Source organism: Balaenoptera ricei, unplaced genomic scaffold, assembly GCF_028023285.1.
Source record: "Balaenoptera ricei isolate mBalRic1 unplaced genomic scaffold, mBalRic1.hap2 scaffold_654, whole genome shotgun sequence".
Taxonomy (NCBI): Eukaryota; Metazoa; Chordata; class Mammalia; order Artiodactyla; family Balaenopteridae; genus Balaenoptera; species Balaenoptera ricei.
This window is the reverse complement of record NW_026777840.1, coordinates 61540-87245: the sequence shown is the minus strand read 5'-3', so window position 1 is coordinate 87245 and position 25706 is coordinate 61540. Positions and strand designations below refer to the sequence as shown.

The 25706-nt window shown below is 38.9% G+C and overlaps 1 protein-coding gene across 1 annotated transcript in view; it reads right to left on the bottom strand.

Annotated features, from left to right (window-relative positions):
* Nucleotides 1-692: 692 nt before the first annotated feature.
* The window catches only part of LOC132358919 (diacylglycerol kinase iota-like), a gene marked incomplete at its 3' end in the record, with an annotated part of 66543 nt that continues 41529 nt past the window's right edge, over nucleotides 693-25706 (bottom strand). The window contains exons 6-9 of the mRNA XM_059912168.1: nucleotides 22914-23030; nucleotides 12337-12411; nucleotides 11629-11724; nucleotides 693-775 (exon numbers count right to left, since the gene is read on the bottom strand). Of these exons, the coding sequence (XP_059768151.1) occupies nucleotides 693-775; nucleotides 11629-11724; nucleotides 12337-12411; nucleotides 22914-23030 (371 nt within the window). The remainder of the gene's footprint in view (nucleotides 776-11628; nucleotides 11725-12336; nucleotides 12412-22913; nucleotides 23031-25706) is intronic.

Here is a 25706-nt window from a genome sequence, read left to right as displayed (position 1 = left end):
CTTATTAGGTGGGTTTTAAAAAGGGAACCAGACAACAGCAGAAATGTCCCTGCTCCTTCCCACCATGTACCCCTCCACGAAAGGGAAGATATAGGATACATGTCACCTACAGATAGACTTTATTTTTCACCGCTTCGAACAAAAAACAGAGAATGAAATTTCTGAGAGGCTCAGATGAGGGACTGAGCAGGAATTAGAATGTCTCCCCCACTCTGGTATGGAATCCATAGGTATAATCAATTAATCAATCAAGCTCTCAAATGGACACAGATGCATACAATTTCTAATGCAAATAAATGAAAATATTCATAAACAGATATGGCCATTCTCCACAAAGATACACTTACATTCCCATTAATGTACATCTCCAAAGTGGTACATGCATAAGTAGAAAAAGGATGGATCCTTTCTCAATTCAGATTTGCTCATAACGTACAGTTACATGTGTCTAAGCAGCAAACACACTCAGAGTTAACGACTCAGAGGTTAAGTGTTGAAGGAAACTAACCCAATGAAGAGGGAAACATCAGATGAAGTTTTAAAGGGAGGATAGTGCAGGTGAGCAAGTAGATGAGAGGTGGTCAGAAAAACACTTCATGAGGTCATCAAACAATAAAGCTTGACTCCAAAGCAGAAAGTCCTTCTCACTCGCCTAAAATAGTAAGAACCATGGAGGGTATTTCCAGACTTACGCATCTTTTGGCCCTTCCTGAGAAAGATCAAAGACTTGCCGTGGATTCAGGTACCACATGAACATCTGCAGGACTTTGGTTCCCTGTAAGGAAAAAAAAATGACAATAATAGGAAGAAATTTCCAAATATTACCTGCTCATTTAAAGAATAAAAATAAATCCTGTCCTAAAAAATAATATTGAGGGCTTCCCTAGTGGCGCAGTGGTTGAGAATCTGCCTGCCAATGCAGGGGACACAGGTTCGAGCCCTGGTCTGGGAAGATCCCACATGCCGCGGAGCAACTGGGCCCGTGAGCCACAACTACTGAGCCTGCGCGTCTGGAGCCTGTGCTCCGCAACAAGAGAGGCCGCGATAGTGAGAGGCCCGCACACCGCGATGAAGAGTGGCCCCCACTTGCCGCAACTAGAGAAAGCCCTCGCACAGAAACGAAGACCCAACACAGCCAAAAATAAATAAATAAATAAATAAATAAATAAAAATTTAAAAAAAAATAATATTGAATTATAAACAGTATAGAGTAGTACTTAAAATCATGGGCTTTGGCCATCGATATACATAGGTTGAATGCTTATATTAGGCTCTGTCTAACCTGTGTAACTCTGGGCAAGTTCTTTAATTTCACTAAGTTCAGCTCTCTTCTCTTTAATGCAGGAATAAAAATGCCTAGTTCACAGACTTGTTGTAAAGATTAAATGCAATAATGTTTGAGGAGAACATCAAAGTGGTTGGCATGCCACAAATGCTTAATGATTAGTATCTATTGGCTTTTACTATCATTATTTAATGTATGAAAATCCACATAGGGAAGTTATTAGCCAACTTATGTAATTTAACATTACTTTTTACTTTATTGTGCAGATTATTGTCTTTGTATAATATGAAATAAGGACAGTATTAGCTAAGTATGACTTTATTGAAATAAATGTTTTTAACCACAGCAAAAGTATCTCAGGCTCCCCAGTACTTAAAATATATAATTTCTCTAGTTAGTGCTATCAACTCTTACTTTGACATTTTTCAATTTCCATGTATATATCTGTGTCTTTTTCTCTCTCTCATAACCATTTTTGGAGTGTCTTAAGTAATTGTGACATTTATAGAGATATCATGGCAAATACAAAGCAGTTCTGGAGATCACCTCTTAAAGTGAATTGAGCAAAAATCAAATTAAAGGAGAATTTTTTTTTATTAAGCAGTATCAAAAGAGCTTTAAAATTGAGTAGGGTGCCTCATTTTAGGTCACCACCAACCATAGCAAATAATATTTGATCGGTTGGGCAGCATCTGTTGCTTATAACTATCATCCCTTTATTAGCTATCGTGATTGCTCTTTCTTGAAAATATTCCTAAGTTTGTATACCTATACACTGTTATTTGAGAGTCATCCTAGCACAGTAGAAATAGCACAATATTTGAGTCAGAGCCAACTTGGGTGTTCTAACTGGGTGACTGTGAGCATTTATAATCTTGCAGAAATTCAGCATGTAAAATAGGGCAATGTCTACTTTCCAAGGTGATTATGAGAATTAAATGAATCAGTAACAGTTTCGTATCCAGCACAGTATGTGGCACAAAATAGGCCTTTGTAAATGTTAGTCCCTTTCTTTTTTGTTCCTTGTTAATCTATTCATTAAACTACACTTGAGCATGTGAGGGCTAAAGTGTAGTTTATAATTATCACTTTGTTATGCCAGTTGTTAAGAGGCCAGTGTAGGTCTTTTGTTCCACATTTCATCCAAACCTATAATTTAAAAGTTCTGCTTTATCATGTGCTTGCTGTAAATTTAGGAATAACATTCTACCCTTAATTATTACAACTAATCCTTCAGTTTCGCCAAATGACATACTTTGTTTCCTACAAAATCTAGATATAGATTTAGATACATAATAATAACTAAATACTAAACCATTCTCTTCTTTCCACACCAGGCCTTGGTGTCGTCAGTTGGGGATTATTTCAAGTAATCTTCTATGTTTCATAGGTAACACCAGAGTCATTCTAATGACCAATCAGTTTATTAAAAATTTCCAACTGACTTGCTAGAAAATTAATTTTTCACTTTTAGATTCCTAGGGCAATGTGAATTGTGGATGTTAATTACTCCTTCGTTGTCACCTTTGGCTATGGTGTGCGTCTCAATTCCAGTTTCTCTTATACATACAATACTAGGTAATTAACACCTTTCAAAAAATAAAAAGCATTGAGGTTTTTTTTTTTAATCTTCAAATTTCTCTAAAAGGTTTGAATTTCCACACCATTTTGGGTTTTGCTCATTTTCAATTTGTGTTAGTTTGAACAGCTAATTCTCTACAGTTATCATTTTGAGAAAGGGGTATTTTTTAAGGCTGGCAAGTTTTGCACCCCACGCTTCTAGGAGGTACCACTTAATGTTGCAGCCTACTGTAATAATGCTCTCTAGAACTGGGCAGCGATGACTTTCATAAACATGCAAGGCTGCCCTATCAGAGTTTATATTCAGGCATGATATAATTTCTTCTTTTAAAAGTAATCTTTCTAAAACACATTCATTAGCAAAAATGATAAGTGTCTGAATGAAAGTATTGCATTGTTTTAAATCAATCTTGGTGGGTAAAGAAAAGAGACCTAAAACATTTAATTTAGTTCTATTTACTCTGCTGCTACCTCTAGGATAAGCTACTTAGTGCTTTAATAGAGATAATTTATTGAATAGAATTGAATGGGTTGACAAGTACTAATTCACCAGGAAAAGAATAACTTATTTCTTTCTCGCTGACAAGATTAAGTCTACTCCATCATTTACACAATTCACTAGCAAGTTTCAAATAGTCTCATAGTCATCACATGCTATATGCCTTGTAAAAGCTGAACTTCTGTGCAAGAGCTTTTTTATTTTTCTCTAAATAAACAAAAATAGCTTACGCATCAATTCTAATACGCTCTGGAGAGTGTTCTCATACATATGGTTGTAGATGTAATACCTCAATGACCACAGAATTTTCTAAGATATTTTAAGATTGGGTATTCCTATGGAATGATAAAACATTGTTCTTTCCAGCTCCAGGTATCAGGAAGTTCTCTGAATTATTCATTAAAAAAATATAATGATTTGGGGAGTATAGAGAATCAATTAAGAATGGGTCAGCTCAAATAGCAGCACATCAATTGTCATCAAAGCACTGTAACTCTTATGTAGGGCTCAGCTGTCTATGTTACTAAGCAAGCCTTGGTTTACATCATGGAGGCATTATCTAGCTCATGAAAAGCACTGTCCAGACAATAAGAAAGACCTGAGGAAAATAACAGTGGGAGGAAGAGGTTAAGAAATCTCTTAACCCAAACAATCCCAAAGGAATACCTTATTGATTCAATAAACCTGTATTAGGCTCCTACTCTGTACCCATGTGCACACCCAGGAGCTCAGGAGACCAACACAAAATAAATTAGTTCACTAAAGATGGTAAATGCTATGATGAAGATGCCTACTGAGATGTATGAGTGGCTGGAGGAGATACTCTAAGCCCAACTATGGGGATTGGATGAAGGCTTCCTATGTATGATATTTGAACTGTGTCTTTCAAGATGAGTAGAGTTAACCATTTCTTTTTACATGGAGTAGAGGAAGAAGTTTCAGGGTAAAGGTACAAGATGTGTGAGACAGCAAGACATGTCATGGAAAAACTATATTCATTTCAGTCTTTGGACCATGAGGCAGGGGTGGTGGGAGATGAAACTGCCAAAGTGAGTTGTAGATTAAGTCATGTAGGCTATGGAGCTCAGGCTTTGTTTTGCAGGATTTGACAGTCATTGAAATGTCTTAATCAGAGGAATTGGACTTACATTTTGATACATCAGTCTGACTAGAAGCTAAGGAGCTAGACATCTAGGCCCTAGACCCATCAAAGGGGCTAGGTGGCTTGGTTTAGCCACTGCTGTACACTGATGTCTGCTCCTCCAAAATTCACCCTCAATGTGATGGTATTAGCAGGTGGGGCCTTTGGAATTGGCACACAAAAAGATGCCCAACATCGCTAATTATTAGAGAAATGCAAATCAAAACCACAATGAGGTATCACTTCACACCGGTCTGAATGGCCATCATCAAAAAGTCTACAAATAATAAATGCTGGAGAGGATGTAGAGAAAAGGGAACCCTCCTACACTGTTGGTGGGAGTGTAAACTGGTGCAGCCATTATGGAAAACAGTATGGAGATTCCTTAAAAAACTAAAAATAGAGTTACCACATGATCCAGCAATCCCACTCCTGGGCATATATCCGGAGAAGACTGTAATTCGAAAAGATACATGCACCCCAATGTTCACTGCAGCACTATTTACAATAGCCAAGACATGGAAGCAACCTAAGTGTCCATCGACAGTTAAGTGAATAAAGATGTTTTATATATATATTATTTTAGATATATAATATAAATATACATTTATACATATACATACACATACACACACAATGGGATAGTACTCATCCATAAAAAAGAATGAAATAATGCCATTTGCAGCAACATGGATGGACCCAGAGATTGTTGTATCAAGTGAAGAAAGTCAGACAGAAAAAGACAAATATCATACGATATCACTTACACGTGGAATCTAAAATATGATACAAATGAACTTATTTACAAAACAGAAACAAACTCACAGACATAGAAAACAAACTTATGGTTACCAAAGGGGAAAGCGCGGGGAGGGGGATAAATTAATAGTTTGGGATTAGCAAATATATACTACTATATATAAAACAGATAAACAACAAAGTCCTACTGTGTAGCACAGGGAACTATATTCAATATCCTGTAATAAACCATAATGGGAAAGAATACACAGACACACACACACTAAATCACTTTGCTGTACACCAGAAATACAACATTGTAAATCAACTATATATAGTTCAATAAAAAAATAAAATAAAAATAATAAAATAATGTTTTTTGATTTATCCCTAGGTTGAGCATCGTAGAAAATAACATCTTCATTGAGGTTGTTTGTTCAGTATGTAGAAATAGTTTGGGGACTCAGATTTGAAGTTACTTCCTCTTTTTGTCTCCTCCTTCTCCCCACCTGGGTTGACTTTCCCTGGCCTGACTTAGGAAGGGCCGGCCCTGGTCTGGGGAAGCCTGTCCATGAATGGTGTGTGAACTCGGTCAGTATGAGCCTGTCCACAGGCTGAACATCCCTTCCCCCTATAACCTGTTGACAAGCTCCCCAGCAACTCTGATCCAGGGGTCCAGCTCATGCCACACGTGTACCCTGGGATTTCACAATGAACAGTGTGAGCACCCAAGGCCTGGACCCTCAACTCTCAGGACTGGCTGGCCAGAATAATTCCAGCGGTCAGAACACCTGCTTACAGGGAATAGAGCCAACATTTTATAAAAACTTTAAATGGAGTATAACCCATAAAAATATTGAATCACTATGTTGTACACCTGAAACTGATATAGTATCATTAATCAGCTATAGCTCAATAAAAAAAGGACACTTGCCTAACCATGAATGTATAATCTAAGTCACTGAAAGATGAAATTCATGACTCATGAATTCTCCTTCATGAGTGTGAAGGAGACGCAGTGTGAAAGCAGGAAACATTGAGAGACATCAGAAGGGTCCATAAGTCTCAGGCACAAACATGTTAATGACTCACGGGCATCCAAGAAAAATAATAAGTTTTGAAGTTAAAGCAGCGATAAGTGTAAGAGAGGGGGCCTATTTCTCAAGCCCTCAGGTTTCCACACCGGGGAGGGGATCATGAAGGAATAAAGTTTCTCTTTCCTGTACTACCTCTTTTCCGCAGGAGGAGACACTCAAAGTTGATATCAAAGCCCCTAATTCTAGTGACTATTCCCTCAAATAATTCACATCCCACCAATAATAGCCGTGCCACTAACCTCTAAAGCTTTGCAGAACACCCAATACGTGTCTACCTGAAGAGTGTTAGAAAAACAGAGACAATTATTCTGAAGCATCTGTTTAAAAGAGGGATTGTTTAAAAAGAGGACGTAAAAGCAGTCCCTATAATGTGTTCAGCTCGACATATTCCTGCCAAGTGCTGGAAAATTTCCGAACACACATAAAATACTGAAGGAAAAGAAAGCTATAGGCATTTTACTTGCCAGCAGATGGCGATATCGTCTAGTCATTTAAAGAACAGAAGCCTAAGCAAGTTTTGTGTGTGTGCGTTTTAAGTTTGAAGTCTAAGCTTCAAAAACAGAAGAGGGGAGTGCTTTATATCTAGATACAGATGAGCAGAATAAATCAATTCCTAAAAGGCAAAAATCAGGATTTAACAACAAGAACAACAAAGTAGTTCTCTATTGATTGCTGTAAACTCTTGAGAATCAGTGTGGTCTCTGAGCTCTAGCAACAGTGGCACCAGGGAGCTTGTTAGAAAAGTGGGATTTCACAGCCACCTCCGACTCACTGAATCAGAATCTGCATTTTAACATAATCCCTAAGTGATTCATATGCAAATTAAAGCCTAAGAAAAAAACCCCATGATTCTCAACACTGGCTAGACAAGAAAATCTACTAGGAACTTAGACCAGTTAAGGGGTCCGGTCCTCACAGGCTTTTAGCATGGGGTGCAGCAGACATCGGTCTTTAAAAGCTGCCGGGGTTATTCTGACATGAAGCGAGGGCTGAGAACCACTTCTCTGAGCTAAGAGATGAAGAAAGTAAGGACAAGCTGAGATGCTATTTTTCAAACAAAAAAATAAACTTTCATCTCAAATAAATTCTCACCCACTGTGCTCCTCACATAAAGCCCAGGTAATCTCAGAGACCCTGATATGACCTCTTGATGATGTTTTCCTAAATGTGTTCCACAAAAGACCTACGTCAGAATCATGGGAGATGCTTGCTAACCGGTAGCATTCCTGGGCCTCACCCCAGACCCACTGCATCAGATTTTACGGGGTGGAGCATTTCTCACAAGTGTCTTCATGGGTTTTATTTACAAACAGTTTGAAAGCCTCTGGACTATAAGAAGGGAGTAAGGGGCACATATTCAAATAGAATTTACCTGGACGGAACACTAGTGTCAGGCAGAAATTTCCCGAATTTTCCTGAAACTGAAAATTCCTAGATAAGAATTCTAATGAGTGATATTTCAAAGGTTCTCATGACTGAGGATGTCAAACAAGTACAGAGGTCATGTTACTAATCTCAATTTGTCTGTAAGGTAAATAGAAGTGAACGGTCTCCCTTCTCAAAACAGAACATCACACTATGTAAGGCTTGAACACAGAATGCTCCAGAGCGAGAAACTCCAGGTAAGAAAGGGTATGCCCCCCACCCCGTTTCTCCTTCCTTGGGTTCACTTGCTTCGTTTTCACTGCCACCCTCTGCTCCCCTTTGGCTCTTTGTCTCAACTATGGCTCATTTGGGTCAGAGAGAATAAAAGGAGGAGGGAAAAACTATGAAGGAAACGAGATTCAAAGGAACTGAGGAATAAGAAACTCCTTCCTCTGATTGCGTTTTGCCAGATGGGATGCTTTACTTCATCCTCTAGTTCCCCTCCTATGGCTGAATGTACCCTCATCTGCAATGTGAAGGTCATGTTATGGTCACAGCTCAGGAAAGGCTAGCCCTAACAGGGGAGTTAGATCATCCCTGACCGTGACTCTGCCCTGCTCACCACAATCGGGGGATCAAAGCTGTACCATCCTAACACTGAAGAAGGAACCGTAAATATATGAAGCCGCTGGAGGTCAGTTTGGATGATTCTAACTGTAGATGGGTGTTTGGGTTTCTTTACAGCTTTCTCCACATTTCACACTGTGCTTAGAAACAATGTTCTTCATATTTATTAGGCTTAGTAAAGAATTCTACTTCAGAGAGGAAATATATAGAAATTTAAAGGTTTGTAATATTCATTTTGATTTGGTTAGTCACACTTCTGAGAATCCTAGATATTCTGGAGGTAACATCATTAGGGCAATGCATTCACAAGCCAAAGTGCATCAAATGACAGCAAAGTCATAAAGCCTTTTGTTTCTAACAACTGGCCATTTACAAAATTTGAATACCTCACTGTGATCTCAAATTCCTCAAACTCATTTCAACCTCTTTCCCAAAATAATTTTTCCCTTTCCTGAAAACCCATCAATAACAAAGCCACTTTCCAGGTAATTAGCTGGAAAATCTTGATGCTCTACTTCCTTTTATGTATCCTATTCGTCCACAGGCCCATCTATCCATTCATACATGATCCACCATTAGTCCACCTGTCCGCCCATCCATTGATCAATCCATCCATCCACTGAGCTATCCCTCTATCTGATTTTTAAAATTTTTTTTTAAAATTTTACTGAAGCATAGTTGATTTACAATGTTGTGTACAGCAAAGTGATTCAGTTTATATATATATATATATATATATATTTCTTTTTCATATTCTTTTCCATTATGGTTTATCACAGGATATTGAATATAGTTCCCTTCGCTATACAGTAGGACCTTGTTGAGGGAAGGATTAGGAGTTTGGGATTAGTAACTGCAAACTATTGATATTATATATAGGATGGATAATCAAGGTCCTCTACCCGATTTACGCTAAGTGAATAGACTCCTGACTTATATATATATTCTCTACGTGTCTAATTAATCTTCCACCATATTACTCCTTTGTTTAAAACATATTTTTCAAAACTAAGAAAACTTTAAATAGCAAAAAACAAGTTTTCACTATATAAATCCAAACTCCTCAGCCGGGTTTTAAGACACTGCTCCGTAGGTTCATTCTAACCTCTAAGCACATTTCTAGTAACTTAATATGCATCCTCTACTCACCATACTGTACTCAGAATGAGTCATTTTCATCACAACATCCCATCTTCTACACATACTGCTTATTAAACAATTATTTGTTCACTGCTCTATGCCGTATATTAGACATCATAGGTTCAGAGGTGCGGCCCCCGGCATTATGGACACTGTATCGTTGCAGTAAAGGCACACATGGAGCACTTACGCTGCAATTCACATAATACAGGCGTGTGCCATGGACTATAGGGGCATAGTGTACAGGGCGATTAATTTTGAGCAATAGTTCAGAAAGGTGCTACAGTGAAGGGTGAACAGCAATGTGACAAGAGAGGAGGAAGAGGGCATGACTCCAGTTTTCTCTCCTCTGCACCACTAAGTAGTACCCATCTTCCATTTCAGCCCCTTCCCTGACACCATTTCCTTATCACTCCCAAGTCACCACTTGCCTCTGAACTTCCACAGCACTTGCGGTGTGATCCACTCAATTTACAACTCACATATATTTAATGTTGCTCAGATTCTTTTCCCCATTTGCCCCTTTTGTGTCATTAACAAACACGATAGCCTTAGAAAATTCACTTAAGCTTCCATGAACTGTTTTCTATTTAGTGAAAGAGGAAGCAAACTTAGATCATCTCTGAAGTCCCTGTCTTTAATAATTTATACAGAGACTGAAACAGGAACAGGCTGTATCTTAACTGGACCGTCCCCTCCTCAAAAGCAGAGACCACCTACAATTTTCTGAATGCCCTAGGGAAAAAGTTTATGCTAATTTAACAAAGGCATTTTATATAAAGACTGCTGTGATAAAATATATCAGACATTAATTAGCATGTGGTGTCAGGTGGCCAAAATCATGGAGTTAATTACATTAGCTTTGCTCTGTTCCTCGGTCCCCAAGCCATACCCCCAATCCTAGTTAGGCTACAGCGAGACCAGAGCTAGAGAGGGGGTAAGATTCAGGGCAAACTGAACCTCACTCCTGAGAAACTCCTCCAGTGGTAGTGTCAGGATCACCATTGTTACAACATGAAGATAATCATTTAGCAACTCAAAAGAGCAGAATGTTGAAAATAGATTATTTCTCTGCTTACACCACGTTTCTTTTCCCTGTTCTCTACAATGTTAATACAGACTTTTAACACAAGAATTATTATTAAGAATTGTGAAGAAAGGAAGGAAAGGAGGGATAATATTTTCTTTAAATTACAAGCTCCCATAAGAGAAGCTTTACTATAATTAATGTGATCTGGAAAAATGCCCATTAACTTTAGTAATAAGAACATCATTTTGGATCAGTCCTAATTCTACGACTCCCCTCCTTATATGGGGTGACTAAACAGTTTTAAATCTTTTAGTTGTTTAGCATGATACTTCAGGGAATCTTGTCTCGAAATGTAAAATGTGCACTTAACTTAATGGACACAGGAAATATTTTATCATCCAGTCTCACATGAAAATAACAGAAAATCAGAGCCCACAGAAGAGTATTGATAAGAAGCCTCAGAGAGTGGGAAGAAAACTAGATGAGGAGACAAAGACCTGGATTCTAGAACAATTTCTATCCTTTAAAGAGCTGTGTACTTTAGATGTGTCATTAAATTTAACTTTTCTAAGGCTATTTCTTTATCCTCAAATGAGGTTGATAACTAATCATTCTATAGGACTTGGGCAAAGACCAAATGAAACCTGTGAAACGTAATATAGTTTTGCTAGCCTTGGTGGTATCTGTTGTTCTTGATTATCATGAATAATAAATCATTAATCTCTCTTTCCTCTGAAGAGAGGGAAAAAAGCAGTCGGGTCTAAATTACAATAGAAAGAAAGAAAGATAAGTTCATAAAAGGCTTCCTAACTATAGGAGTTGAGAAACCCGAAACATATTAACTAAGAGTTTATAGAATGACCTTTCTTGAAAATCTGTAAGGAAAATATTAGCAGTTAGGTTTTTGAGTACCTCTAGTAAAACCTTATGTGGAAGTAGAGGGATAAATCCTAGAACCTCTAGGCTTTGCCTAGACCAGTCACGTGTGAGGCTGTCCTTTGCTGGAGAAACCGGTTGTCTTCCAATGCTAGGGGTCCTACGTGGTGCTATTTTACTTGGTGTTGGGAAATGTGTTTTCAAGAAGGCATCGAAGCCTCCAGGTGAAACTCATGAAAACTGACTTACCTGGTTGCCTCCACTCTTGGGGTTCACAAACACAAGCAAGGGTTTCATGAGAGGAGAAGAGATAGGTTTTATCACAAAAGGACGACCTTTGTTTTCCTGATGGAGAAAGAAAGCAGAACTATTGAGACATGCATCTGTGACTTGAAAGGCAGCCCCAAAACAATGAAAGTGAGAAATTACTAACACCACCGCTACCCCCTTACACCCCCAAAAAAACCCTGCCCCACCCCCCCAAAAAAAACTCTGCATCTTGTTTCACAGGGCTAACTCAAAGTAAGTCAGAAAGTATCTCAAGCTATAACTTGCCCCCAAGAATTAAGCCACGGTTTTGTTTTTATTCTGTATACTCAAAGCGTTCTAGAAACGTTCTAGCTCTTATCTTCGTCTTTATAATCTTTGGGATAATACTTCCACAGACAAGTGCAAATGCTCTGATTCTGAAGTGGCATGAGGTTTCATATATATACATATATATTTTTTTAAGGAATATATATATATTTATATATTTATTTATATATATATATATATATATATATTTTTTTTTTTTTTTTTTAAGGAATAGGCAGAATCCCAGTGTGGTTAGAATGAGGTGAAGGAAAGAGTGGCAGGAGATAGATCAGAAAAATACGCCTGGCCAGGTCAAGTCAGACAGAGGTGGCTGTGGAAAGGAGGATAGATTTCACTGGACCATCACCCTCAAACACTTACTTCAGTTCCTCTTTTACTGGCTTTTCTTTTAAAGCTTGTTCTCTTCTTCTTCCGATTTGAAGCCTTCAGCGAGTTCTGTAGGGAAAGAAGGGACCACCTGAGCTCGCAGGCAGACGGCCCACGAGCTTTCCCATGCAGAACCATCTAGAAGATGACGGCAGCACATGCTGTTCGACGGCATGCTTCTCATGCTTTGACACTTCCAAGCCACTGCTCATGGGTAAGCCACACACAGAACCCAGTCGCGTGCTTCCGAGTGAGCGACTGACTCCCCACCACACGGAGAGGCAGGGACTTAGAACCCTGGAGGCTCTCATTGACTCACATAACAACACATGGTATACCTGCCAACCCTCCCAGTAAAAATGGAAGAATCCCAAATTCTCTGAGGGGCTCCAGTCTCCCGCCCAACCAGGTCCGTCTCCCGCCCAACCAAGTTCAAGTTCATCTCCTGGTATGGAGATCACCTATGTGGAAATGTAAAAAAGGAGGCCATTTTTCACATTTTCCTTTTTGGTTTTTTGTTTTTTTTCTCTCTGTTTACTTTTTATAGGGAATGACCTGTTCATAAAATGACTCATCCCCACTGGAACTTTACGATCCAACTCCCCTATCAGCATGAATGGCTTGGTTTTAAAATGCAAAGACTCGAGTTACTTATAATAATAGAGTGGGTACTGCTCTTCCTTTCTCTGGCTAAAGATCCATTGGTTTAAAAAGTCCTCCCTCCCCTGGTAACATTTTTTTTTTCTTCTCATAGAATTGCATCCAACTTGCTGAAACATAGTGACCCCAAATTTACATTCCCGGTCTTTCTCTTTCTAGGGATTTTATGGACCACAACTTTGTGATTATTACAGCTATTTACTCTTAATATTTGATACAGATGCTTTGAAAAGAACCTCTCTCAGGGGACAGTCACAGCTCACTGGCTGAAGACAAGGCAAAACCAGATGTAATTAGTGAAAAGTCAATAGTTAATTAGATTGCCATCTTCATAAAGGCAAGCTATTACTACCATGTCATAGCGTTTTACAGTGTTGAAAGCCTGAAATACAAAATCCTTAACTTAAAAGCTTATATAAGTATATACATCTGCATTGTTTGAGCAATTAAATGTTTTCAAACAGCTTGAAGAAACTTAGGTATTTATTCTTCAACATTTTAGAGTATTTTTTCTTAGCATTCAAAATAAACCTTAGTCTAGAGTACATATAGTAAAACATCCAAGTTAGCAAGACTGAAAACTATTTAGCTTTTATTTTACTTTCATTTGGACCGTGAAAAAAACAAGTTGATTTGTGGCCTGTGCTCACCAAGGATGAAGGAAACTTTCTTGAACCACCATTTGTCCCAAGGTTTTCTTCCCCCCATCAGATTAAAAGAGTCTTCAGGTTCTCTGAATCTCCCCAGAAAAGAAATCTGGAAGTTCATGGGTGTTCGAGATTCCAGGTGATTTCTCATCACTCACTCTAGACTATACTTCTTCTGCAAACAGATCTCCAAATTTCCGAATTCCTCTTTAAATGGGTGTACTATCGTGCCCCTCTTTGGGAAACTTTTGCATTCTTCGAGTATTTGCTATATTTTGACTACTTTCAGTTTTATTAAAAGGGAAGAAAAATTACTCGGAACCTTTGAACTTTTAATCAGCCAAATATTCCAAGAAGAATGCTGAAAACTATTGGACCGACAGAGGCAGTACCTACTTGATGGCACTCAGTGATGCTCTGCGTGCTGGTACTTGGGCCCCAACAAATATTCTTATTTAATTCTTATTTAATTCTTATTTAATGAAGCCCAGGCAAAGATACTTTTTAAACGCTCCCCAGAATAGAATAGAATAATAAAATAAAATTAAAGCTCCCCAGGGAATTCTAATGTGTAGCCAGGGTTGAGAACCCCTGTTTGAAGTACAAAGGGCAGAGTGGGGAGCCATATGTACTGTGCTAAAGCCAATCACTGCGGTGAGGAACGTGAGGTGTGGGATCTGCCAGGCTTGGTGTGAATTCTGAACCTCCCTGTCACTTAGATCTGTGACCTTGGCCAAGTCAGTCCAACTTCTGAAATAACAGTTTCTTAATTTTAAAATGAAGTTGATAATACCTACCTCACAGGACAGTTGTGGAGTTTAAACAAGAAAAAGGATGTGAAGCAGTTAACTTGGTATCCATCCCATGAGAAGCACTTCCATAAATGTCAGTTGCCTCGTTCACAGCTCTATATCCCCAACACCCAGCACAAATGCCCGGCACACAGTATGAACTCAAATCGTTGTGGAAATAATAAACCAATATTTTTAGAGTTCACAACATTGAGTGAGTCTTTCCTGATTTTGAAAAGGATCCTTAGGAAGTGAGTGATTGTTTCCTAACTTCTTTGTTGTTTTTGTACATTTAGTGCCAAGAGCAAGGCAGGACCCCAAGTGCTTGCAGGAACACACTGTCGGCCTTTGTTCTTGACAGGACTCAATAATTAAACTCCAAGAGGTAGGTCGAATGGATCAAGCTGAGGTTGTTTCCTAAACTTGCCTGATCACAGAAATCATAGTTCTTCAGGTGATTCTGATGATCAAGTATGTTTGAGAAACAGAGGGTTAGAAAAACACATCAAAATAAGGCTCGATGTCCGAAAACAGGGCAGGCGGGGAACTCAACTCTAACAGGGAACAGACACACAAAACGGCCTTTGTTTTAAACACAGATACAAGTGCTTCTGAGCCTCACCGAGCCACACGCATCTGAGGCCATCATCCCACAGAACAAGGAGGGGGCAAAAATAAAGCACAGTGGTTGACTTACAGTACCTGGACGCTTCTATGTGAGCTCTGAGTAAGCTTACAGCCCTACGGATGGTCAAATAGCAAAAGATAAGCAGTATGGAACTTCACAGCACACATCCAAATTCCCCAGGCTTCCTTCTGTTCCCGTGTAAATATGTATCTCTGTCTCAATATATCACTTCTTTTAGAAGGCAGCGTAATTCAACGAGGAACAGATGGACGTGAAGGCAGATTCGGGTTGTGTTTTGGCCAAGACAAGTCTTCTAGGCTTGCTTATCCACACTACCACTTACCCTGCCTGGTCAGTACTGTGAGAGTTAAACAAAACGACATGCTTTCCAAGAATGTAAAAATTATGCCAAGACGTTATTGTCTAGAATTGTTGGTGATACAGTCAAGAAACCTTTAATACTTGTCCTGTGTCCTAAAACAAAGCAGCCCTCTTAACAAGGGCGGCTAACTCAGTGATACAAAGGGTTCACTTTGCAAGTTCAACACTTTCCAAACAGTGAAATACTGTGCTCTCATTTGGATTTTTACATTCTTCTGATTCCAACAGCATTCACCCCCTGTACATTCTGTGCCTGCTCTTTTGTTAAAGTGCTAAGAAAAGATAAAGGCTTTTTGTTTTCTTGTACCAGGTACTGGGTGCGTTACCTTGCCACAAAAATAATCCTATCAACACAATCTTTATCATAGTTATGACTCCTTCCTGGGCTGTTACAAAATCTTATGGGTGAATCACTCAGCTGTGAATGAAGCCTAACGTACTACCCTTATTACTCTTCAGGGATTTCCTCAGGTGATGGGATCACAAAGGATCTAAATAATAACAGATCTAAAGAGAAGATATCTCACTTCATCATTCCAAGTGAAGCCCTCCTCCATCATACACTGGACAAAACTCTGATGGATAATAAGAGGGCGATCCATGGACTTTGTCTATTAAAGAACGTTCTCACTCTGCCCTGCTCCAGCTATACCATTGCAGCAAAGGTTGTTGTGAGGACAGGTAAGCAGAAGAATCAAGAAAACTCATTCCAAAATTAAGGACAGGGTCTCAGCAGCTTCTCAGGTGTATTTGGCCAAATCACAGCATCGCCTGACCTTCAGAACTAATCAAAGGAAGTCACTTGGGCATTGAGGGAGATTGTTGGCCATTGCTATTACATATCATGGGGTACCCAGCATTTTAAGATCATCCAATCATAAGGAATAAGGACTAGCATGAAGAAAGGCAATGCAAGGCTAGGCAGGAGTTGATAGCGACATTTTTTATAAGTAGACCATTAGAAAGAATATAAATATCCATTGGTAAGGAGTTGGCTCAAATAAACTGTAAAATATCCATAGTGTGGGACAGATACAGTAGTTTTAAAAAGAGTCAAATCTGTATGTATTAATATAGACTTTTCCCTATGATTTTTTTTTAACTGGGAAAGCCAAATTTTAAAGCATTAAGTGGAGAACGATGTTATTTATTAAAAACGCACACCTTTAGTGTCCCCCCCCAAACTTGACCCACAAAAAGTTCATGTCACACAGGTCTTGCTCCACCAGCTCCAAGTGCTTACACTCGTATTTGAACATCTTTAACTCGTTCATCCAGTCAAAATATCATCTGCTAACATTTTCAGTCCAGAGGACAAACACTGACATCTGTAACTTTAAATATAACTTTTACTTTATATCAACAGATTCAGGTTTGGCCGTTGAAATTTAGTTTTCTTGTCATTTTAATTCCTTCCAGTTATCTACTGTCCATCACCTTTTAACTTCTAGGTCTCTCTAAGTAATCTGGTGACGAAACCCAGCAAATCATCCAGGCAGCCCTCATTTCCCTTACCATCAAACTTACATGCAGCTCCCAACTCCACAGCTGGTCACGGAGTAATTATCCACTCAGAACCAGCCATCTTTCAACAGAGAAGGAAAATATATGGTTTAATTCCACCTCTTTACAACCCACTTTTCCTGACCATTATACACTCCAGCAGATGTCCTTTACTCTTCTTCTCTCGAGTCATCTGTTTAGACACAAACATCACAAATAAAGCTGACTTTATTTGATGACCCATCTTCACTGTTGTTCTCAGTTATGTCCTATCAACTTGCATTGTCCTTCCTCATCCCTCTTCCCAGGGATGCCGCCCACATCCTTCAAAACCAAGCACAAATGACAGATTTTCCACTGAGCCTAGGCTGCTCTCCATAACTGAAGCTGCTCAATTCTGCTTCACGTCTCCACTGTGTTTCTACATCTTAGGTGGCATTTACCTCTCTCCACCTCAGATGTGTAGGCGTCTCACTGACCAGGGCTATTTCAACCAACCTGTCTGGCCCCTTCCTCTCACCACCATATATGTATCTTTCCCACAAGATGAACACTGATCAAAAAGACAAACCTTCCCAGACATCTGAAAGCTACTCTTTTATTAAGGATTTACATGTGACTGAATTTCTCTCCAGAATCCACAAATACCCTGACCAATGATTTAGATTGTTGTGTCTATTTTCCTCACTGGGGAGTACACTCTTCGTGGACATCAAATGAACATCTGATTCATCTTTGGACCTCTCACTGCATGTAATGACATCTTTGAATGTGGTTAATTAAACATTTACTTAATTCAATTAAGCCTCTTCTCCTTTATCGTTTTTAAGCAGTGTCATAGAAAAATATAGAAATATATAAAGAAGGAAAGATATATAAATTCTAAAAGTTGAAAAAACATTTTATCTGTTCTTTATCTACTTTCCAAATTCTATTTTTTTTGATCATTTCCCAATACCTCCAACAAATTCTCTAATCTTACTGCTTCCACACCATTACTAACAGGTTGCCACCCATACTCCACACTCTACAAACTATAGTTTTTATGGTCATCAATGCTCTGGTCCCGAACACAGGGACTTTTATCAATCCTTGTTATTTTTTTCATGTCTACAGAATTTAACATTGATGATTGCCCTATTTTTCTTTTCATTTTTAATACTGAAACTTTATGCAATCATAGTCCTCTCTCTATCTTGCAGGATTCTCTTCCTCCTCTCACTTTCTGGGTATGGATGTTCTCCCAGTCTTCTTCCATTCTTTTATTCAGTAAATGATCAGGTCTTGACTCTCTCCCATGGGATAGGCATTGTGCTAGTGGATACACAATCCCACTACAGTGTGAAATACAACAGTTACAGTAGTATTTCAAGGTGCACTTGGAAACAGAGTAGGTGCCAGGCTATGGCCCCTATTCTTGTCTCCTTCTACCCTCTCCATTGGAAATCTCATCCTCTTTACATCCTCTTTCACCATAATACAGATGGTTCAGGGATCAATAACTTCTATCTTGACCCCTGTATGACTACCCACTGTTGCTATCTGCTGTTGTGCGGCTTCACTGATACCCTGCACCCCTAAAAGTCAACAAGAAGGAAAATAACAAGAGCTAACATTTGACTGGTTACAATGAGCCAGGTGTTGTTCTGTGTGTTTTATTTTTTCTTTTTCAGTTCATTAGTCCTCACGAAAGCCCTATGAATTAAAGTACTAGTATTATTTAACCTTTGCAGCTGAGAAACTGAAACAGAAGAGATTAAGTTGAGATTAAACAAGTTACTTAGTGGCAGAGCAAGGTTATGAATCCAGGCAGCCTGGCTTGCAAGCCAGAGCTCTTCAGCACTACTCTATTGCAACCCTGCCCCCAAGTTCATCATACACTACCCTTTACATAGAACTTAGTTAATTGATTAAATTACTTGATGGCGTTGGAGCCCAGAGGAGGAGGGACCACCAAAATTTTAAAGCTGTCTGATTCAGCAAGGCTGGCTACAGTAACACAGTAAGGCAGCATGGCATATCATTAAAAGCTTGGTTTCCAGAATCACAATTCTTGGGTTCAAATGCCATCTCAAACTATTCAATAATTATATAGCCCCAGCTAATTTATTTGACTTTCCTATTCCTCACTTTCCTTAGCTGCAAAATGGGACTAATAGGATACTTGCCCCATAGAGCACTGTGATGATGAGATACTGAAGGTAAAGTACTTAAAATATTTCCTAACACATGTAAAGCGTTCAATAAATGTTAGCTTTCATTCTTATTATTATGATGTCCTGAATCATAGAAGATAATAAAAAGGTGCGTGATGAAAAAATTTTGGACCTTAGCATCCAGACTGTGAACTACTCTCCAAAAACCACCCCCACCAATCAGCCACTTAATAAAAGTTGTTAAGATACCAACTTATTATTCTGAAAAGTTAAGGGCAAACAAGTACGGATTTTTTATGTATTTGCTGGTAATAAGGGAGAGGTCTCTTCATAGAAAAGTTGCAGCTAAAAAATGAAGAGTAAAAAAAAAAAATAAAGAGTAAAAACTGGAAAAATCACCTTTTAGCAACCCCTAATGAAATAACAGATTTAGGTAACAATCCTTAATGGATAAAATTATAGATGAAAGACTGATGGACAACTTTATAATAGATGGATTAGGATGACAGCTCCTGAATTCACAGATCAATCTTAACACCACTAAGAGTGAACAACCTGATATTATGTTCCTTTAAAAGCTACACTATAGAAAAAGATACCATTACCCATATAGTTCTTTTGCCAAGAAATTAAACCTGAATCTAATGTCTTTATATCTAAATATTTCTACAAGAAATATGGGCCATACAGAAAATCATTTTAAAACACAATAAGGATACAATCAGCCAAAATTAAAATACGAGATATTCTACAGGTAAAGTGACCCAATTTATTCCATAAATATACGGCAGGAAAAATAAGGGAGGAGATTGCTATAGATTAAAAGAGATTTAAGAGATCAGTCAACAAAAAGGCAGTTGTAGACTTTGGATCCTAATTTGAAAAAATAACAGTAAAAAAAGATATATTTGAAACAACCAGAAAATATTTTAAGGATGCCACCTCAAATTATTTAATTTTGATGGGTGAGATAATCGTATGTAGTTGTCTTTCTAAAGTATCATCTTTTCAGGAAACAAAATGAAGCATTTACAGATTAAATGGTATGCTAAAATCTGCTTTAAAATACTCTAGCAAAAGAAAAAAAGGAAGAATTCCACTTTGGGGAAGACAGAGTAAATGGGGTGGGACCAGGAGAAAAATGGATGTGTCTCTGAAAAGGTAACATCGGGATACCTGCGGTGATGGAATTGGTCTGTGTCTTGACTAATCAATGTCAAGATCCTTGCTGTGATGTTATACTATGATCCTGCAAGACGTTACCATGAGGGGAAAGTTTGTAAAGGGTACATGGGATCCTTCAGTGTTATTTCTTACAACTGCATGTGAATCTCAAAACAAATTTAACTACAAAAAAGAAAATATGGTGTGGCAGGGGTTAGATGAAACAATAATAGCAGAAAAGTTCAGGGTTATACACTTTTATGCTCAAGTGTCTTATTTAGTTATTTTAATGTTTACTATTATCGGCATTGCAGATCAATTCCTTTTCAGAAAAGGTGAATATAGAAAAAGATGTTTAATGATATAACATACCAATAACTAAGGGTTATTATTTAGACATAGGATGAGAAAAGCATTGATTGAAATGAAGACTAAGAAGGACCTGACCTCAAGCAGGAACATATCAGGTATATGAGGTCTTGGTTCCAGAATTCTGACAGTGAGTTAAAATCTGTATATTTAAATGTAATGTTGAACAAGACACATAGTAAAGAAGTGCTTTTATAGTAAGAGATGAATGAGTATGATGTTTTGTCACTAGTATTCCTTATAGGAAAGAAATAAGTGACTAGTTAGAAAGAAGTGATGACTAATGTGTTATTGAATATTGCAACAGCAATTCAGGATGTGAAATGATAATTGCAGAGTTTGTATTTCAAGTCAAATTTCTGTATTATCTGTGGTGTTTCAGGTATAGAATCTGTTTTATGTCTTTACGAACATTAAAAATATCTGTGACACCAAAAACAAAAGTTCATGGTTATGGAATTCATTATGATCTTCTCTTTCTCTTCACTTGCTTGAAAATTTCCACAACCAAAAGAATTTTTAAAGTTTAGAAAAGTAAACTTAGAATTTCTCTGCAGAGTGGTAGTCTTCCGATTTTTCTGTTCTATCTTCAGGGGCCCTAAATCCCATACCACTAGGTCATCCTACACACTCACACTAGTTGTTTTCTTCTAAAATACAGTTTTACTCTATCACTCCTTTGCTTAAAAGGATAAAGTTTACATGAATCAAACATCTCTCCCAGTCAGGTCTGAGCAACCTTAACATCCCCTACATAAACCTTCCACTGCAGTCAACCTAGTGTCACAGTCCCATGAAGATAATTTTGGACAAAGTATCCTTGCTTGTGCCATTCTCCTGTTTGTCATTTCCTTCTCCACTGACCTAAATCCCACCCATCTTTAAGGAGGCAGAATGAAATCCACCTGCTTCATGAAGCTCTCCCTGATCTTTCCTTAAAATAACTATATGGTTCTTCAGAGCAGGGATCGTGTATTATATCACAATGCCTAGTAGCCTTCTTGATACCATCAAGGTTTTTGATGAAAAACGTGTTGATTTAACTGAATATTTACTATACAGCACATGGAGAGATTACTGAATTTTAGGGGAAAAACACACACAAAGAAGTAAAAATGTTAGAGGTTTTAAAATAACACCAAATTGGAAATCAGTACACCTGAATCTCAGACATAGTACTGTAATTGACTTGCTATGTCACCTTGGACAACTTATTTAGCATCTCTTGACATTCAGCTCTAAAATGTAAAAATAACTAGATGTTCCATTTTTTAATGTGTAGATACTGTACTCGCCTCTGGAAAACAGTTCCCAAGGGCTTCTATGGATTGTAACTTGGAAAGATGATTCCTACATGTTACTCATCAGAGGCAAAACTTTCATATAAAACACATGAAAACAAAACAGTGTTCCCTGATCCACCAGTTTTTAAATAAAACTGAGTCAATGAGAATATACAACATGATAATTTTGGAGACCATCTGAAGTAGGACTGCCATATCTTTTAAAGATACTACATTCAAGAAGGCTCCCTAAGGTACCCGTACCCTGGGGGAGGTATAATCTTCTCCCTGTAACATTAAAAGTCTGCCATCCCATAACTTGGAGATGAGTATCTAAGATGTACAGCACAAAGGTAGAAACGTTTCTATCACAGATTAGGACCTTGTTGAAAAACTACCAAGGGCTCCCAGAATATAGCAGCAGAGACTCTCCAGGACAGAAAGTACAATGAGAATGGAATACAGAATGAGATTAGATGTTAAGAGGATAAATTCTACTTTGCCTTAAGAAAAGAGTGTTGCTCTCTAAGCAGGTCTTGTGTACTGGGGAAGGTCATGACCCACAGTCTGCATTCGGGTTGGAAGTGGTGGTAATAGCAACCAAACAATGGCACAGAGCGCCCTCACAGCCACTCCCTGGGGTTGCCCAGGCTGGAAGAGAAGAGAGTTGTGTGAGAATCAGCTGTACCCACTACGGGTCCTTAATGAACTCAGGAGAGCCCCCATCAGAGAGAACATTAGCACCTGAGTGGGGAGGAAACGCTCCTGCTATGGAAGTTTGATTTCTTTAGGAGGTGGAGGCTGGTTCCATGAGAGAGCCCAGCGCAGAACTGTGATGGGCTAATGGGATGAACTGGGAAGCATGGGACCTTGGGGATGAGTGAGCAGAGATCGTAAGAACCCAGAGATTCGTCAGGGGGAGAAAAGCAAGAAGCAGCGGTTATTTTTTCTCTGTGCTGGCCCAGCAGCACCAGGGTTCCGGCAGTTACCTGAGGTTTCTTCACCTTAATGATCCAGGTGGGCGGGACAATAACGGCGGCGTGAGCCCCCAGGGAGCAGGGTTCCTCAATCTGATGCAGCATGAAGCAGGTCACCTTATTGTGAAACTGAAGGGAAAAACAGGCCAGTAAACAATTTTGTGCAAAGGACGACGCTGCCGCAAGAAGGAATAAGCACGTGTACACGTATGTACACACACACACACTCTGAGGTCACACGCTCTCCTCACTGCCCAACCAGCCCCAGGAACTTAGAGACCAGATTTCAAATTCATTCCACTTTACAAACTGATAACGATTGATAACAAGAACTCAATCTTACAGGACAAGCCAGCTAAAATTTGATAAGCTTTTAATAGGATATTTACATAAAGATGGTAGAGACTTGGAGGGGTCTATGAACGCTAACTTTGCACATAATTTTGTTTCACTTGGCTTGCGCTGGTCACAGACTTGGTTGATCTGGGACGATGTCCAAAAGGAAACGAAGGCAAGCAGAAAGGCAATGCCGACCATCTGCCTCCCCTTTTTCTATCCATAGATGTAAATCCTTCCCAGGTAGTCCTTCCAGTGTAGGGGACCCAGGAAAGAAGATGTCTCTTCTAGAGAGCTGTTAATCTGAGAGGGAACAAAGAGACTGCTTCTGCTAGGTTTGTCCAGGACCACTGAAAAAACAATGGTCCTGTCATACTTGGCAAGTCTAAAGTGCTTTTGGTTTTTGAAAGGAAGTAAAAGTAGACTAATGATCATAACGATACCGCAGTTCTAGGGGCTTAAGTTTATACCCCAATGGACTGAGTAACCTTAGGCCAATCACATTTTCCATCATCTTTTTTGGTGACTGTAAAGTGATAATGAGTGGTAACATTTGTTTTCTAATAAACATAAAATCCCCATTAAATTGACATTAGCTTCTACTTGGATTATACTTACTATGACCACATAATTTATCATCTTAACTGAAACAATTTTAAGAATGAAAGGGAGCACCGGTAATAATCATGCTGGAACAGCAGATATAAATTAGGGCTGTTTCAGGAAAACTGGCAAATATAGCCACCCCAATTATGTCACATCAGGGAAATTTTGTCTTTATCGCTGAATATCTTCAAGATCTGACATGATCCATGGCAAATTACTAAATCAATTAACTAAGCGTGAAATACTAATTAATAAGATAATAAATAATTCCCCCTACCACCAGTTACTTGTGATCTGCAAACAATTTGCTATACCAGAGAAATGTCATTTGAATTCCTTCTTTAGAAAGTGATTTTCTTTTAGCAATTCAAATAAACCCCCAAATGAATGGCCATTGCATTTCTAAAATGGTAGGGATCTCAGAGACTGCCCACTCCAACTCTCTCAATTTATACCCGAGTAATCTCTAATCTAGAGAGACTAAGAGGTATGTCCAAAACTGCAGGACTTTTAAGTGGTAGAGTCAGGACCTGAATCCATGAAACCCAGCTCCCAAGCCCAGTTTTATTTTCTGCTGCAGGAAGCGCCCATAGAAGGCACTTAATTGTTTGACATCAGATATCCTAGAAGGAATTACCTGTAGTGTTAAAATACACCACCACTGTAATCTGTCTTAAAATGTTTTGTGTTCTCAGTCCTTGAAAAATCACGTTGTAAACCTGGGAAACTCAAAGATATCAATACTTGGAATTGACCAAAACTCTGCCACAGGGGTCAAGCAAAAGTTGTTTTTTAGTGATTCAACTGGACTACAGATTAATAAAAAGAGAGCACATGTGCTCACTGTCAAGTGGGATTGAGTTCCCAAATTGAATAACCCTGGGATCAACCACCTAACCACAACTTGGCAGCTACGGGGGCAGGAGCAGGCACAGCCTGAGGCCAGCTCGATGCTATTTGGCAAGTAACGTCTCACCAGATCAGGGAAACCAGCAGCACAGACGGAGTTGGGGACCCCTGGGCCCTAAATCTGCTTCTTCCTGTCCAGATGGAGATATTGCTTTGACGCCATAGTTTCATTCAAGGACTAGGATGGCCTTATGTTTGTGAACATGTTCTTGAACAGAAGCACAAAGATTATTCGTGTAACAATTAACTGAAAGGAGATGGAAATGCCAAGAATACAAAATGTGCCAGGAGGGTGACACAGCAAGCACTGAGCTTTCCAGACCAAGGCGTCCCTACCTAGTGACAGCAGATCCTCCTGACATGTGCGGGCCTAGGGAAATTATGCCAGAGAGATTATTAGGTTGAACCTGATGGAACTGCCAAAACTCAAAAGTTTCTGACCCACAAAAATGTCAGTTTCATGTGTTTCAACTAAATGCATCTTCTGCTCCTGCCCTATGGCTTTGTTTGGCTAGGTAAAGCTGTTGTGTGTAGAGTCCTGACGTTTTCCTTCAAACCCTTACCCTCGCTAAAACAGCACAGCCCTTTCTTTTCAGGTTGGCTGTGCAGTGAGGGGACAATGTATCGCAATTATACAGTCATTCAAAAAAAAAAAAAGAATACAAAAACAGGTGAATTGAGAGATTAGAGCAGGGGTCCAGACTTTTTCTATAAAAGGACTGGATAGTAAATATTTTAGTCTTACAGGGTCATACTGTTTCTGCTCCAACTACTCGACTCTGCTGCTGTAGCATGAAAGTAGCCAGAGATAATACATAAAGGATGGGCATGGCTGTGTTCCAATAAAACTTTATTTATAACAACAGGCAGCAGTCAGATTTGGTCTACAGGCCATAGTTTGCCAACTTATGAGTTAACGTATACAATGTCTAGTTAAAGAAAAAAACAGGTCCA